At 40.9% G+C, this 17,495-nt stretch overlaps 1 protein-coding gene across 1 annotated transcript in view; it reads left to right on the top strand.

The window, feature by feature from the left end:
• The first annotated feature begins 839 nt into the window (after window positions 1-839).
• Window positions 840-17,495, top strand: part of phldb2b (pleckstrin homology-like domain, family B, member 2b) — a 59,598-nt gene continuing 42,942 nt past the window's right edge. Inside the window, exons 1-4 of the mRNA XM_062985809.1 lie at window positions 840-878; window positions 7,982-8,038; window positions 9,091-9,214; window positions 12,105-12,287. Coding sequence (XP_062841879.1) covers window positions 876-878; window positions 7,982-8,038; window positions 9,091-9,214; window positions 12,105-12,287 — 367 coding nt within the window. The 5' untranslated portion in view covers window positions 840-875. The remainder of the gene's footprint in view (window positions 879-7,981; window positions 8,039-9,090; window positions 9,215-12,104; window positions 12,288-17,495) is intronic.

Genomic DNA, 17,495 nt, shown 5'->3' with positions numbered 1-17,495 from the left:
TACTATTATTATTATTATTATTATCATTATTACTATTATTATTATTATTATTATTATTACTATTATTAAGAAATGATTTTATATGATAAAATAAAAGTAGTGGGTAAATTCAGGTAATTTGGGTAACTTTATTATTATTATTATTACTAACATTATTATCATTATTACTATTTGTATTATTACTATTATTATTATTATTATTATCATTATTACTATTATTATTATTATTACTATTATTATTATTATTATTGACATTATCATTACTATTATTATTTTTATTACAGTATTACTATTATTATTATTGTTATTATTATTATTATTATTATTGACATTATCATTACTATCATTATTATTATTACTTATTATTATTACTATTATTATTATTATTATTATTATTATTACTATTAATTATTATTATTATTACTATTATTATTATTACTATTAATTATTAATATTACTATTATTATTATTGCTATTATTATTATTATTATTATTATTATTATTATTATTATTATTATTATTATCATTTTTATCGTCATTTTAATATACAGTAGTAATAACAATAGAGGCGATCAGACCCAGTTACTTCCCACCGCGCATGCGCTGAGTCCGTTCCAGCTGTGGCGCATTCCATCGCTGGAGGAGTGAAGCGGAGCGGGACCAGGCGCGTCCAGTCCCGGTTACACATCCTAAATTCCACCTCCTCTCACTTATTACCCCCTTTAACTGACCTCAGTCTCTTTCAACACGACCCGAAACTTAATGTAGACGGAATAACTTTATGAGGAATTGTGCTGGATCCGCTGTTTGATGTGAAGTTTAGGAACTGCTGGAGTAAGTGCGCACCTGAGTTCAGCCACAGTTACACTCCTGCCATGGTGAGACTTATTATTATTATTATTATTATTATTATTATCACGATTATTACTCCTGCCATGGTGAGACTTTATTCTGACTTTAATTTTATAATGAAAGAAAGTACGTATTGGGTGAATTCAGGTAACTTGGGTAACCTGGTGTTAAGAAAAACATTATTATTATTAATATTATTATTACTTCTGCCTGGTAAGACTTTATTTTGACTTTGATTTTATTAAGAAATGTTTATTTTTTATGATAAACTAAAAGTAGTGGGTAAATTCAGGTAATTTGGGTAACTTTATTATTATTATCATTACTATTATTATTATCATTATTATTATTATTGTTATTACTATTATTATTATTATTATTATTACTATTATTATTATTATTACTATTATTATTACTATTATTATTATTATTACTATTATTAACGTTATTATTACTGTTATTATTATTATTATTACTATTATATTATCATTATTACTATTATTATTATTATTACTATTATTATTACTATTATTATTACTATTGTTATTATTACTATTATTATTATTATTACTATTATTATTATCATTATTACTATTATTATTATTACTATTATAATTAATTATTATTATTATTATTATTATTATTACTTCTGCCTGTGAGACTTTATTTTAACTTTGATTTTATAAAGAAAGGATTATTTTATATGATTAAATAAAAGTATTTTATTTTCCCTACTTTCAGTCATTTTCCGCACAGAGTTTTTTATGTTCTCTTCAGGTCTGTGTGAGTGTGCATTGGTGTTTTGAGATGTATTCTAGGGTGTATTCTTTTGAGTGGTACTGGACCCACCTCAAACCCACAGTGGTAGCCTAGTGGGTAGAGCATTGTGCCATTAGTCGGATTGTGAGTTGGAATATCGGCTCTGCCATGCAGCCACTTTTGGGCCCTTGGGCAAGGCCCTTAACCCTCAGCTCCAGGGATATCGTATAATGGCTGGCCCTGTGCCCTGATTCCAAACAAGTGGAATATGTGGAAGAAACACAAACAAATAAATGTATTCCATCTGCCCTTGATTATTATAGGCATGGTCAAAACCAGTAAACTCAATAGTTAGAAGGGGTGTCTACATAGTTTTGGCCAGTGTTTATACAACAAAATGCAGAGTGCAGTTAATATTATATCTCAAATTGAATTCCTACTATGACGTGACAGGCCTAAGCAGCGAGAAATCTGAACAAACGTATTAAATTGTATTACATATTTGATTCAGGTTTATTTTGGCGGTTTCAGCCGTAGGTCAGATCACTAGGATGTTATTTTCTTAGCCTCGTACACCTGTAAAAACATTTTCTTGTCTGGTTCTCTTGCTTACATTGGAAGGTTAAATGAAGGTTAGGCTATTTTGGAATTCAAAACATTCTCTTGTAAAGCTCAGTATTAATATTCGGGAATATTTGGTTTCACTACATTTCAATGCTCCTTTATGAAGCTGATCCTTATACAGGACTTGGCACAGTTTTTACAGTGTGTGCCTTCCTGATCCCACCCTCCTATTTTTATCTGGGCTTGGGACTGGCACTATGAGCGCACTGACAGGTGCTAATCCCAGTGGCTAGGCTGTTTCGACCACCCCTCTCAGACACTGGCTTGTATTTGGCGTCTGCAATTCATCCCAAAGATGTTCAGTAGGATTGAGGTCTAGTCTCGTGGTTTCTACACCAATTAATAAGTATTTTCATGGACTTAGAAGTATGTGTTCTAATAATTGTAGATAAGACCCGGGTTTAAATCTCAGCGATGTAATTGTCCGACCGCGTGTCTGCGCAGTCAAGAGGGTAGGATGAAGCCCTGAGATGGATTGGTGCCCTGTTTATGGTATACTTACCTCCTGCTTAGTGTTTCCCAGTGGAAAATGAGAAGAAACTCAACCTCAAACACAAGAGCTGGGATTCTGAAACCCACAAGTTCGAATCTCAGTTCTGTTACCGGTCGTCTGGGCGCACCCTAGCAGCAGACAAAATTGGCCACTAAAGTCTTCTGGGTGGGCTTTCTGTGGGGAGTTTGCATGTTCTCCCCGTGTCTGTGTGGGTTTCCGCCGGGAGCTCCGGTTAATTGGAGACACTGAATTGCCCTATAGGTGAATGTGTCTATGTGTGTCTGCCCAGCGATGGACTGGCGCCCCGTCCAGGGTGTTACTGTGTGCCTTGTGCCCATTGAAAAGCTAAGATAGGCTCCAGCACCGCCCCTGCGACCATGATTGGAAAAGCGGTTAAGAAAGTGAGTGAAAGTGAGTCTTCTGGGTGGGAAAAGGGGGTCTTCGATGCTGTGTAGTGACCCTGGTTAGTACCCTTAGGCGCCTGTACAGAGGTGGAAGGAATGCAAGGGTCGGTGCGTGACTCTCAGTGCGCGGGACTGCTCTCACTCTTGAATCCACGCAAGTATGGGCGAATAAGAAGTTGGACTGCGAACGCTGTGGCGGGAGTGTGTGTCAGGCGAATGCATAAATAATATAGTAAGAAGTATCTGTTTATGTACTTAAGCTAAGCTACTTATAGAAGACATAAATAATAAAGGTTATCCATTTACCCAAGTACATGTAAATTGGAAACCATTGGTCAAATAGAAACACACCGGCTATTACGGCTGGAGTTGTTTTTATTGAATTCTGAAAAAAGTCAACGCCAAGTTCCCTCCAGGCTCAAACAGTCTAACATGACCTAGAATGTGGCCCCGTTTCAATCCACTGTTTGGGTTAGATTAGATGCCAGAAGGCAAAGAAAACATTCATGGGTTGACTGACAGCTTCCTTTTTTTTTAATCCTGCTGGCCATGCTGCCTGAGTCTTAATGGTGTCTAATCAAGAATGGGCGTCTCCTCATCTACGCTTTGATCATTTAATTTCCAGTTTGTCCAACCCTCCATTAATATAAGAAATCAAACATTTATTTATACCAACCATTTCCTCTTAAAGCTTCTGCCCAATGTCTTATCAGATCTTATTGCTGTTGTGTTGGCGTGTTGGTTCTTTTCCTGATCTCTCATCAATTCTTGGAATAAATGTTATTTTGGAATCAAGGGATCCACTGCCTATCTCACCGCCTATCTGTGCTACCAACACCCTAATTTTACATGCAATTAACATCAGAGACTATGTTCCTTGTTTGGGGTTTTCCTTGTTTTTAACTCTGTGATTGAGGATCATTATAAAAATGTTTGGTCGCTGCGGTGATAATCCAACCCCTCAGTCCGGTCTTTCCCACCCAGCAGCCTGGAAGCCAATTTTGTCTGCTGCAGGCATTAGCCAAAAATGCCTCCTACAGGGCACCCAGCCAACTGGTAGCAGAGCCGAACCAGTAATATACAGTATAAATCACTGCTTGAGTCCTAAGCTCACCTTCATTAGGTATCCTTAAATTGTGCTTGTTCCTGGCATACTTAAATCGGTGCTACAGTACACCTCAGTGGCTTTGATAAGCTTGAGGAATCTGTCTGGCAGCGATGTTTGCATCCTGGGGGTGACATACCTGAGTGACTTTAGCCTGCATAACACTGGCTTAGTCCTGCAGGAACATGCCTACCTGCCTGTAAGAGGAGAACAAGGCGGGTCTTATCTTATCAGGGTCAGAAAGTAGGTCGAATTATTGATAACCGTTTTCGGAGTGGTTGGCAAACACCTTCTTGAGCTTCTTGACCTTCAGGTCCTTAGGAACCTATGTTCGCGTGTTTTCGTTTTCTCTGCTCTGCTTTACCCAGTGAACTGTGCATGTTGTGTTTGGCAGCTTACGAGGAAGTAGATTAAGCCAATAAACAACAAAGACTGGAGTCTGGCATGAGGGGGGGAGAGCAGAATGTTTGAACAGCCGTGACCTCATGTGGGAAGCCGGCTCTCAATCTGAGGAAACAGAGGTGACACAGGGCAGAGGGAGGAAAAGGAGGAGGTAGGACAAACATCTTGTCTTGTAGACTCAAGACTCTCTACTCAACCATGAAGAACATCTGGGGACCGAATTGAGTGGCAGTGTAGATAGAACAGTGGGTCTCTGATCTTTTGCTGGTCCCACAGGCCACAAAGTGAATGGATTTAATTGAGCCTGAAGTGTGTAGACATGCTGGTCATACCTCTGTGTGTCCGACCTACATGTGGCCCACTGTTGGAGAGTCTTGCACCAATTGTACGCACATTTTATCCAAAGCGACTTACAGTACTGTGACAGCTTATTGTCTAAGCAATCGAGGGTTAAGGGTCTTGCTCAAGGGTCCAACGGTGGCAACCTGGCAGTGGTGGGGCTCAAACCAGCGACTTTTCAATTACTAGTCCAGTACCTTAACCACTAGGCTACAATTGCCTTGTCATCATATTTGGAGAACGTTTCTTGGAGGACTTTAGCATCAATTACACCAAGAAATCAAGGCCCATCTTTGAAGGGCGCCATCATCTGGGATCAAACTTTGTATGTGGACACTTTCTGTGTGGCAACTTTTGGTGCCCTTCCTTTGTCCAGCCTGTTTCTGCTTGGGTTTGAGGCCAATGAGACTCTATTGGCCTGCATAGAGTTGACCACAATCCCAGTGAACACCACTGGGATGAAGACATCAACTGTAAGCCAGGATGTTCTTGTTCAACAACAGTGCCATTGACTGAATGGGCACCAGATTGGAATCTGGAAGGCCTTTCCAAATCCCAAAGAGGAGTGGAGGCTGTTGAAACCACTGATTTGATAGAATGTCCAGCAATCTCATGGTCAGGTGTCCTGTGGGACCAGCTGTGAAGATTAGAGACCCACTTTTCTATATACAATGCTACTCAATTAGGCCCCCCAGATGTTCTACATGGTTGAGTGGAGGTTGGTCATTTATCTATTTAATCTAAATCTCATGTCAAACTACGAGCAACCTGAAAACCTAAGGACTCAGATATTTAGGACCAGAATCTGATTGCTTCTGGCAGGAGTTCCTTCACCAACATTGGCGCCTTAAATGGGAACACAAAGTCATTGCTTTGCCAAGACTGGTTTGGTCTCCAGATTTGAACTCTGTTAAGAAATGTGTGGTCTGAATTGATGTTGGCAATCGACGTGCACAAGCTGAAAATGTTTCACATGGATGGGTGTTCTGGGATCCAAAAGTATTGGGCTTCAATAAATCTTAACTGAGTTCTGGTCATTATTGGTCATAATCTAGAGTTTCAGCTTTCTGATATTCTGTTGCTCTTACCCAGCAGGGGTAAGGGGCGCCCATCCAACCTGTAGCAGAGCTGAGATGCAAATTCTAATAATTATACTGTATAGTAATAATTGGCAGAAATCCAGATGGATGTGCATACATCTAAATCTGCTCTGGCTTGAACTCCTAACCCCAGCTCAATGTGGTCAGCTTGTTCTCCTTGGCCCGCTACAACTACAGTGTGACTGGACCGTATTGAGGCCTGTCTGTTCTCACCGTTCCACCCCTGGCATCGCATTCCGAGCACTCCCAGTGGCTCTTTATACTCCTTCAGAACTGTTTCACACACATTCCACCCCGTGTCACGCTGTGTCTGATAGTCGTTGTGTGTAATATTCGGTGTTTATGTTTGATGTTGAGTTTGTTCTGGGCTACTGGCAGTGTGGAATCGGTCCAGTCTTTGGGTCATTTAATCAAATCAGTAATTCCTTATCTGGTTTCAAACAGCGTTACCCCTGGGGGCTGATCTGAGAACGTACAATTCCAATCTGTAGTATCATTAGCAGCAGGAATGGTCTACATCTGGACCACAGTCTGGTTATAGAGTTGATGTGACAGTTTTATTGTTTTACCCTGGTAGTGTGGTGCAGGGTAACAATATTAGTATAGTAACTGAGAGCTGTACCATCTGCGCGCCCTTGCAGAGAGTCTCCTAGACCTACACTATATTGCCAGAAGTATTTGTTCGTCTGCCTTCACACGCATATAAACTTGAGTGACTCCCATTCTTAATCCATAGGGTTTAATATGATGTCGGCCCATCCTTTACAGCTACAACAGCTTCAGCTCTTCTGGGAAGGCTTTCCACAAGGTTTAGGAGTGTGTTTATGGGAATTTTTGACCATTCTATTCTTCCTGAAGCGCATTTGTGAGGTCAGACACTGATGTTGGACGAGAAGGCCTGGCTCCGCTCTAATTCATCCCAAAGGTGTTCTATCGGGTCGAGGTCAGGAAAGTTCTTCCACACCAAACTCGCTCATCCACGTCTTTATGGACCTTGCTTTGTGCACTGGCATGCAGTCATGTTGGAATAGCAAGGGGCCATCCCCAAACTGTTCCCACAAAGTTGGGAGCATGAAATTGTCCAAAATCTCTTGGTATGCTGAAGCATTAAGAGTTCCTCTCACTGGAACTAAAGGGCCAAGCCCGACTTCTGAAAAACAACCCCACACCATAATCCCCCCTCCACCAAACTTTACACTTGGCACAATGCAGTCAGACGAGTACCGTTCTCCTGGCAACCACCAAACCCAGACTCGTCCATCGGATTGCCAGCCAGAGAACACGTCTCCACTGCTCTAGAGTCCAGTAGTGGCGTGCTTTACACCACTGCATCCGACGCTTTGCATTGCACTTGGTGATGTAAGACTTGGATGCAGCTGCTCGGCCATGGAAACCCATTCCATGAAGCTCTCTACACACCGTTCTTGAGCTAATCTGAATGCCACGTGAAGTTTGGAGGTCTGTAGCGATCGACTCTGCAGAAAGTCGGCGACCTCTGTGCACTATGCGCATCAGCATCCGCTTTATGTGGCCTAACACTTGGTAGCTGTATTCCCAATCACCTCCACTTTGTTGTAATAGCACTGACAGTTGACTGTGGAATATTTAGTAGCGAGGAAATTTCACAACTGGACTTGTTGCACAGGTGGCATCCTATCACGGTACCACGCTGGAATTCACTGAGCTCCTGAGAGCGACCCATTCTTTCACTAATGTTTGTAGAAGCAGTCTGCATGCCTAGGTGCTTGGTTTTATACACCTGTGGCCATGGAAGTGATTGGAACACCTGAATTTTTGCACGTTAGACACAAAGAAACGTGTCTAGAAAATGAGTTATTATGAGCTATTATACATTTACCAGTTCTGAGGCTTTAAACAATGTGATGTGTGTTTTTTTTTGTAGGATGTTGACACAGATTGTTCCCAACCAGAGTCTGACCAAAGCCTCAAGTCTCCAAAGGTGAGGATACTGTGTTTTCAAAGTCATTGCTTAATTTACATACTATATCCATTGGTACTGTATGTAGACACCCTTCTAGATATTGAATTCAAAGGTTTCAGCCACACATATTGCTAACAGGTGTATAAATTTAATTGATTAAGATATATATAAGTCACATGCTTTCATCTACACAGTCAAGTCACGTTATTATGACCATCCTACTTGCAGGAAGTCATGTTTCGTGAGCTGGCTTGGTGGGTGTATAAGGTGTGCAATAAGCTGTCTGCACATATATCCCTCATTGCTGTCATGGGTAAAAGTACCATGGGAACAATTGTCTTCCTTGGGCCGGATGGGATTTTCCAGCAAGACATTGGTTGGAAGAGCATGACCAAGACTTCCAAGTACTACCCTGTCCACCTAATTCCCCAGACTTGACCCAATTGAGCATCTGTAGGAACATCTTGATTGTTGTCTTCACTCTATGGATTCTCCCCCCCATACCCTCCAACAGTTGTGGGACGCACTGCAGTCAGAGTGGCTCCAGATACCTGTGACAACCCACCAGGACCTTATTGAGTCTCTCCCAGCGGTTACTCTGGATATTAGGTGGTGGTCATGGCCTGGAAGGAACTGTGGAAGCCTCTGAGATGATTTGAAACTCTACAAATATGGTTTTAACTACTGAATCTCCATAATAATGGCCATTGTTTTGGATCGGAACGGCCAACAAGCTTAGTCAGGTGTCCGTATACTTTCGGTCATACAGTGTACAAAGGTATTTGTATTTCTGTAACCTTATCAGTGTTGATAAAGGACGAATTTGGCTTGGTCGCTTAACATCTCAGTGAAAAAGAATGTCAGGAATGATTGCTTAGGAGGTCCTAAACGTTGATGAAGCTTAAAAGGTAAACAAGTAATGACTACACTTCAATTAAAGGTTAAATGCTTCCCATATTTTCAATATCATATTGAGCTAATCTGCAATGAGCAACTTACTAGGGCACCTAGGGGTCGGAGGAGACGTGTGCTACTGCTTGGATTGAGTTGAGTTGTTGATTTGTGTCCAGAGTGCCCCACTGGATCTGATCGACACGGGAAAAGGCCTGAAAGTACAAACAGCCACGCCTCATCTGGTCAGTCTGGGCAGCGGGAGGCTCAGTGTGGCCATCACTGTACTACCTCTGAAGGAAGGTAAGTGTGAAAACGAATTACCCTATTAATTATTGGCTGTTTTTCCACTCTTCCTCGCAGGACTGATTTAAACCAGACACACTGCTAGGTTTCAGTTCTTTTCAGATTCACTTCATTTAAAGATAATGGCTCACGTTGTGGTTCAGTGTAGTCCTATGTTTTGAGTCTTTTGGAGTCTCTTTTAACCCTGGCCAGTTGTGGCTGCCTGATTTTAATTGACTGTTTAATATATAATACAGCGGTACCTTGAAATGGGAGTGGCGTTGAGTTTAAAAGGTGTTGAGTTTCAAGGTATTTTCTCCCATAAGGATGAATGGGAAACCTGTTAATGCGTTCCATGGTCCCGTAGAACTGCATATATTTTATGTTAATGTGAAATATTGGGGTTGTTTTTGACACTTATACACTGAAAATACCACAATTTAAAAAAAAACTGCACTTTGTCTTTACTTCTTTATTGTTTCCTTATGCTTCTTAATCGTGGAGATGCTTAATCTTGAGTTCAAAACTGCTTAATGTGACTTATTGTACTAAAACAACGAGCGAGGAATTTCATTAGTGGAGAGAACTTATGAGCAGTAATAATTAATAGAGGTTTGGTGTTCCTGTGTCGTTCTTTAAATGCATTAAGTCACGTTAAGCACCTCAAGCTATAACACAAGTTTAAAAGTGAAACAGGAGAAAAAGACGCACCCTGATCCGCAGTCTTTCCTCGCCTCTGTGCAGGCGGCATCAATCAGCCAGCAGAGGCCGTAGTTGCATCAGTCACGAGGAGTCCCTATCCGGCTTAATACCCCGCCTCTATATGAACAACAGGCCGATCGTTGTTCATGTGGACGCTCAGCCCAGCCGGATGGCAGAGCTGAGATTCGATATGATGTATTCAAGATCCCAGCATGTGGTTTTACTGCTGCGCCACCTGAGCAGCCCTGGCAATTATTTTTTTTATGTCAATCATGTCTAAATTCTGGGCATTTATATTTAGTTGTTTGCAATATATGTGCCTAATTAACCAAACCCACTTGTTAGAAAAGTTGTCCATATACTTTTAGACATACTGCACTGGTTTTAAAATAACACAGACTGTCACTGTTGGTCTGTGGAACACAGGATGCATGTGACAGGTATTGTTAGAGCTGACAGAAGCCCAAGGGAAGATAAACGCATCTCTATATCTGAGTAAAAAAAAAAAATTTAATTTATTAATAGTGTAAACAGGATGGAAATTCATATTCATTTTTATATTAAAAAGATGATAAGTGACCTGGATTTTATTTTATTTCACTTTCCACCAGCTGGCTGGAAAGTATGCACGCTTCATGTCCCCATTTTTATTCAGACAGGAATCCAGTCTGAGACAGAGAAAGGAAATGGGATATTCGGTCAGAATAGAGACAGGACAATAAGTCCACCTCACTTCCTTCCAGCCTTCCAGCCTTCCAGCACAAGCCTGTAAAGTAAAACTCCGGAGTTCTGATACTGTGATGTAGCTACATACACTGTCAGCAAAAAAAAAAAAAAAACAGGGCTGGCACAAGCGCATTTTTGTGCCCTGGGCAGAGTTTATCCTGTTGACCCCCTGTTTAAAACCTCATTGCAGAACCCCACCCAACTGGGACCAGACAACTGAAATAGGAATCTCGTACTTACTAATGTCAGGTACCTATACAGTGCTATTAAATATCATAAATTCATTTTTCCGTTTTACTTCGTGCTTTTACTTTCCTAGTCATTGTGCAAATGAATGTAATTTCTGTAACAAGAAGGTTCCAGTTAAAAGCTTAAACTGATACGTTTTGTTTTCATTGCAGAACAAAAGAGTGCGATAAATCACGGCACAGCGGCCAAAATCCAAAACACAGCAAAAAAATAAATAAATCATAACCACTGCTTACCTGAGCTTATGTTCTTCCAGATGCTATTAAATTTATAAGCATGTGTCCCATTAGGAATAGAATCCGTTATTTTGTAAATGTGCTTATAATTAAAAACCTCCAAACTTTTCCCGGTTGTGAAGTAAAACACGAAGTCGTTAGAAAGCCAATCAAGCGTTTCATTGACAATTATCTTGTGTGACGCAAACTGAATAAATGCAAATAACTAACAATGCATTTCTTACTAACAATTAAAATCAGAAGGTCTGATTGGTTGAGAAAGCGTCTTTCAAGCATTAGCGCCAATTCTGTAGGAGCGTTCCATTCACCCCAGTTGTTCCTGTGAAGTGCACTACGTAGGGTGTTCCACCGTTTTAAGTGAAATTCCAATCCGAAGGTGATGAAAATGTTCAGATTAAGTGAACTTCAAACTGTGTAGGGAGTAGGGAGCGATGCTTCATCACTACGCCGGAAGCTGGCTGGAACATTTACCCATTGTGTGCGTTGCGGGTTAAGACGGCCAAAACGGGTTGATTGTCACACGTAACACATGCTGACGCTAGGGACTCTTGTTATTTACGAGTCATTTTTTGTGAGTCATGAGTCGAGTCATTTGAAACGAGTCCGAGTCGAGTCTGAAGTTGCTGTGCGTGCGACTTACGTGCGACCTGGGGAGATGATAATGGATTTGAAATTTGACTGATGTTCATGCCATCTTTGCACAGACCATTTCCTTAGAACACAAACTTCGGTCGGCGTCTGTGACCAAATACGGTCGTGTTTCTGCTCTCCTAACAAACGAGTCCAGAGTCTTTGATCCAGTAGAAAATTCAATAAACAAAGTCAATTAATGAAAAGCCTCAGGGGTCCGAGCACTTTACCTCACAGTAAAATAGCTTCATTTGCATCGTCTCTAGCTAATTGAACACGCACAGCATAAGTAGACCATATACTGTAGATGCATATACATGCATTCATTTTACTAAAACGTACAATTCGTTTTCCGTCTGTTGCAGGAATAACGCGCATCGGCCGTGATGACGCCCCTGTGCCTCAGGACATCACCATTAACGGCCCCGGCATCGAAGCCGAGCACTGTATCATCGAGAACAGAGGAGGAGTCATTATTCTCAACCCCTGCGGACATCTTTGTTCACTAGACGGAGTCCCTGTGACCAGACCCATCCCGCTAACTCAAGGTAGGCTGACCTTTGACAGTAATTATTGTATAAAGTCGTTGCTTGAGTTGAGTTGAGTAGAGGAGTGGCCTAATACAGCGGTCACTCGGGACCGGTTTCATATAAGATATAACTTCACAGACCGGTGGGGCGGGAGGATTTAATATAGAAGAACTATAGAATGGAAAATCAGTGTAAATTCGAAGCTTTTTACACTGCAAGAAGGCTCTGCTCCCACCTAGTGGTGATATATGACAATAACACCTGAAGAGTGTTGGAAATTTAATTGCTCTTGTAGCGATCTCTAATTATTCATTCTTTCTGTGCGGCCCTGTAATAAATTTAGCCATAACATTAAAAACACCTCATTGTATCAGCTCCACTTACCATATAGAAGCACTTTGTAGTTCTACAAATACTGACTGTAGTCCATCTGTTTCTCTGCATGCTGTGTTGCCCCCTTTCATGCTGTTCTTAAATGGTCAGGATTCCCACATGACCACCACAGAGCAGGTATTATACGGGTGGTGGATCATTCTCAGCACTGCAGTGACACTGACATGGTGGTGGTGTGTTAGTGTGTGTTGAGCTGGTATGAGTGGAGTTTTAAAACACCTCACTGTCACTACTGGACTGAGAATAGTCCACCAACCCAAAATATCCAGCCAACAGCACCCGGTGGGCAGCGTCCTGTGACCACTGATGAAGGTCTAGAACAGGGGTATTCAACTAAAATTTGAAGAGGTCCAGTTAGAGAAAATTTCTTGAAGCAAAGGCCCGGAATGTTTAACTATATATACAGTATATACAGTATATATATATATATATATATATACAGTATATATATATATATATATATATATATATATATAGCATTTAGCGGACACTTTTATCCAAAGCGACTTACACAATGAGCAACTGAGGGTTAAGGGCCTTACTCAGGGACCCAACAGTGGCAACTTGGTGGTGGTGGGGCTTGAACCGGCAACCTTCTGTTTATTAGTCCAGTACCTTAACCACTGAGCTATCACTGCATAACATATAATATATATTGATATATATTATATATAAGTAGCCTAGTAGTTGTATCAACATCTGCATGTAATCAATAACTGACTGTCAAATCAAATGTCTGTTTGTTTATTAGGATTATAACGTCATGTTTTACACTTTGGTTACATTCATGACAGGAACGGTAGTTATTCATTACACAAGACTCATCAGTTCACAAGTTTATATCCAACACAGTCATGGACAATTCAGTGTCTCCAATTCACCTCACTTGCACGTCTTTGTACTGTGGGAGGAAACCGGAGCACCGAAGTAAACCCATGCAGACACGGGGAGAACATGCAAACTCCACACAGAGAGGACCCGGACCACCCCACCTTATCAAACCTTTCTCTTATCAAATTAGGAGAAAATAAAAATAAATTGTGCTCCAGTGGGAAGTAAGAACAGAGATGAGTCTCTCCATCACGGATTAAATGCTGTAATTTCGCTGTACACGTTTCTTTTTTGGAGAGCGCTATTTGTCTCCTGTCTCACTCGTCTTTTCTCAACTTTCTCCTGCACAGTCATCTGTATCTCTCCCTTCGTTTGTTCTACGTTCGCTATCTTTCTTTTTCTTTCCACCGTCTTTTCACATGTAACTCGCCTCTAACTCTCTCATCTGTAGAGTTGCAGTGTTTACCGACTGGAATGCACAGACTTGATTGGCTGAGTGGTGTCACGTGATCTCTGGTGTCTGTGCATTTTCTCATCCACTAAACCGCTACCGTAAATGGTACAGAAGCTGCGCCGGTTAAAACAGAAGCGCTCCGTCAGGTTTCAAATCATAACTTTCTGTTTTGGCTGTAGGTCCGGGTCCGTATGGGACAGCTTCTGGGTCCGGACCCGGACCGCGGTCCGCCTGTTAGTGACCTCTGGTCTAGAAGATGACCAAGTCAAACAGCAGCAATAGATGAGCGATCGTCTCTGACTTTACATCTACAAGGTGGACCAACTAGGTAGGAGTGTCTAATAGAGTATAAACTCCAGCAGCGCTGCTGTGTCTGATCCACTCGTACCAGCACAACACACACTAACACACCACCACCATGTTGGTGTCACTGCAGTGCTAACAAAGCATGCAGAGAAACAGATGGACTACAGTCAGTAATTGTAGAACTTTAAAGTGCTCCTATATGGTAAGTGGAGCTGATAAAATAAACATTGTGTGTAGGACTTGAAAGTGAAAAAATGAACAGCAGTTGTTGTCGCCCCCTGGTGGTTGAAAGAGACAATGCACCTGCTTTTCACTGTACACCACACACACAGTTCCCTGTGAGTGAATCAGATTACATGACGTACTGTGTGTAAAATGGGGCCAATATAAGTGTTTTGGAAAAGCAAGGGGACTGGCTGTAGACGTCAGAGCAAGTTTAATCTGTGTCGTTTTGGAACGTTTCTGTCTCTGCTGTGAGTCAGATCTTCCATACTATACACAAGCAGAGGAAGCTGAAGCCCACCATTACCATACTGTGTTTACTACGCTTTTCTATTTGACCCCGGCTGCTTTTAGCTTGTTCACAGTCCTGTTTACTTCTAAGTGTTTGGATAAATATTTGCCGGCAGTGGGTTGTCTGGTTAACGCTCGCAACCACTCGGCATTTTGTATTCAGTCTTAAATCACTGGTTGTATTTGTTTTGTGAGGCCGTTGAGGGTCAGATCATTGCCTGGGGATGACCACAAAAAATGGTGGAGTCGAACAGTATTCAGTAAAATATTAGGTTACAGAACATATTCTGGTAAATAGGGCAAGATGACCCACATGAGTCTGTGGAACGAGCGGTTGCGGTACCAGTGGTGGATCAATATTTGTAGTACTAGACTACTATGTTGAAGAAGTATACCAGAGATCTACTCAATACTACTCAAATGACTCGGACTCGACTCATGACTCGCAAGAAAATGACTCGTAAACAACAAGAGTCCCTAGCGTCAGCATGTGTTAACATTAGTTACGTGTGACTATTGGAATCTCACTTAAAAAGGTGGAACACCCTACGTAGTGCACTTCACAGGAACAACTGGGGTGAATGGGACACTCCCACAGAATTGGCTCTAATGCTTAAAAGAACTGCTTTCTCAACCAATCACACCTTCTGATTTTAATTTTGAGTAAGAAATGCTGTTATTTGCGTTTATTCAGTTTGCGTCACACAGATGATTGTCAATGAAACGCTTGATCGGCTTTCTAACGAGTTCGTGTTTTACTTCACAACCGGGAAAAGTTTGGAGGTTTTTAATTATAAGCACATTTACAAAATAACGGATTCTATTCCTAATGGGACACATGGTTATAAATTTAATAGCATCTGGAAGAACAGAAGCTCAGGTAAGCAGCGGTTATGATTTTTTTTGCTGTGTTTTGGATTTTGGCCGCTGTGCCGTGATATATCGCAATGAAAACAAAACGTATCAGTTAAGCTTTTAACTGGAACCTTCTTGTTACGGAAATTACATTCATTTGCACAATGACTAGGAAAGTAAAGGCACGAAGTAAAACGGCAAAATACACTCGCTAATCTGTTGTTGTTTTTTATCTGAACTTAAATTATTTGTTTATTTCTGCGCTTCATTTCCAATATGTTTTGTGTTTATTGTATTGACTCTTGACTTGACTCTGACTCGTATTTTGTGACTTGTGAACGTCTCTGGTATAAACTGCCATGGATCCTTGTGCATCTGGCATCTCTGACGGAACCGCTGTGACATTTTCATCCACTTACATATCTGTCACACTGTCCTATTGTGGTTACGTTCAAGCTGGAAGACTTTTCATTCCATTCCAGTTCCAGCTGGAATTACTGGGTGCAGGGTGTGAACATACAGTACCCTGGACATGGTGGCAGTCCAACACAGGGCTTCAGCCACCTCAGACAAAGCCAATCATGTCTGTGTAGACTGTGTAGATTTATCTCAGTGGTAGTGGGCTAGCATAATATACCACAATCAAAATCTAATAGTAGTTGTGAATAGTTAAGACTATTGCTCGTTGTACATTGGGTGCCATATAGCAACATGGATTTTCAGGATCCTGGTTTGATTCCTGCCTCCAGTTACTGACTGCCTCCATATGGGCTAAAGATGACATAAAAGTGCTATAGCATCTCTTTAAATTGTAGTTAGCTTGTATTAAAGCTGTGCTCTTTGATGCTAGTCTTCATTGGAGTGTTGGAGATTATAAGAGATGAAGAGAGAAACAAGACGGTAGGGGGCTAATTTAAAAACCACATCACACATCTGCAAAGCAGAGCACAAGCAGATAGTGTGAAATGGAAACAACCTTCAGGCCTCGCACTTCCTCAGGCAGTTTGGGTAAATTAGGTTTTAAGCATTTTACAGTGACTCTGTCGCTACTGTTGTGCTGCTAATTAGGTTAGTGCGGTTAGTGCTTTTCAACAGATGAGTTTTGTTCAATGGGGGAAGATTCATTTGAAAAGTCACTTGTTCCTTAGTGTTAATAGCAGTGGTGGTTCCAAGATGGGTCCCTCAATGCTGATGCCAATGGGTTCTTCAGCAGTGTTATCAGCAGAGATGTTCACAAGTCACAAAATATGAGTCCGAGTCAAGTCACGAGTCAGTATAATATACACAGAATGTATATTGGAAATGTAAGTTCAGATAAAAAACAACAACAGATTAGCGACTGTATTTTGTTGTTTTACTTCGTGCCTTTACTTTCCTAGTCATTGTGCAAATGAATGTAATTTCTGTGACAAGAAGGTTCCAATTAAAAACTTAAACTGATACGTTTTGTTTTCATTGCAAATTACGGCACAAAACACAGCAAAAAATCACAAGCACTGCTTACCTTAGCTTATGTTCTTCCAGATGCTATTACATTTATAACCTTGTGTTGTCCCATTAGGAATATAATCCGTTATTTTGTAAATGAGCTTATAATTAAAAACCTCCAAACTTTTCCTGGTCGTGAAGTAAAACACGAACTCGTTAGAAAGCCGATCAAGCGTTTCATTAACACATCATCTGTGTGACGCAAACTGAATAAATGCAAATAACAGCATTTCTTACTAACAATTACAATCAGAAAGTCAGAAAGTTCAGAAAGCGGTCCTTCAACCATTAGTGCCAATTCTGTAGGAGCGTTCCATTCACATTAGCTGTTACTGTGAAGTGCACTACGTAGGGTATTCCACCATTTTAAGTGAGTTTCCGCTTCG

The sequence above is a fragment of the Trichomycterus rosablanca genome, chromosome 23 (assembly GCF_030014385.1).
Source record: "Trichomycterus rosablanca isolate fTriRos1 chromosome 23, fTriRos1.hap1, whole genome shotgun sequence".
Taxonomy (NCBI): domain Eukaryota; kingdom Metazoa; phylum Chordata; class Actinopteri; order Siluriformes; family Trichomycteridae; genus Trichomycterus; species Trichomycterus rosablanca.
Note: the sequence above shows the minus strand (reverse complement) of the source record. Positions and strands in the feature narration are given on the sequence as shown.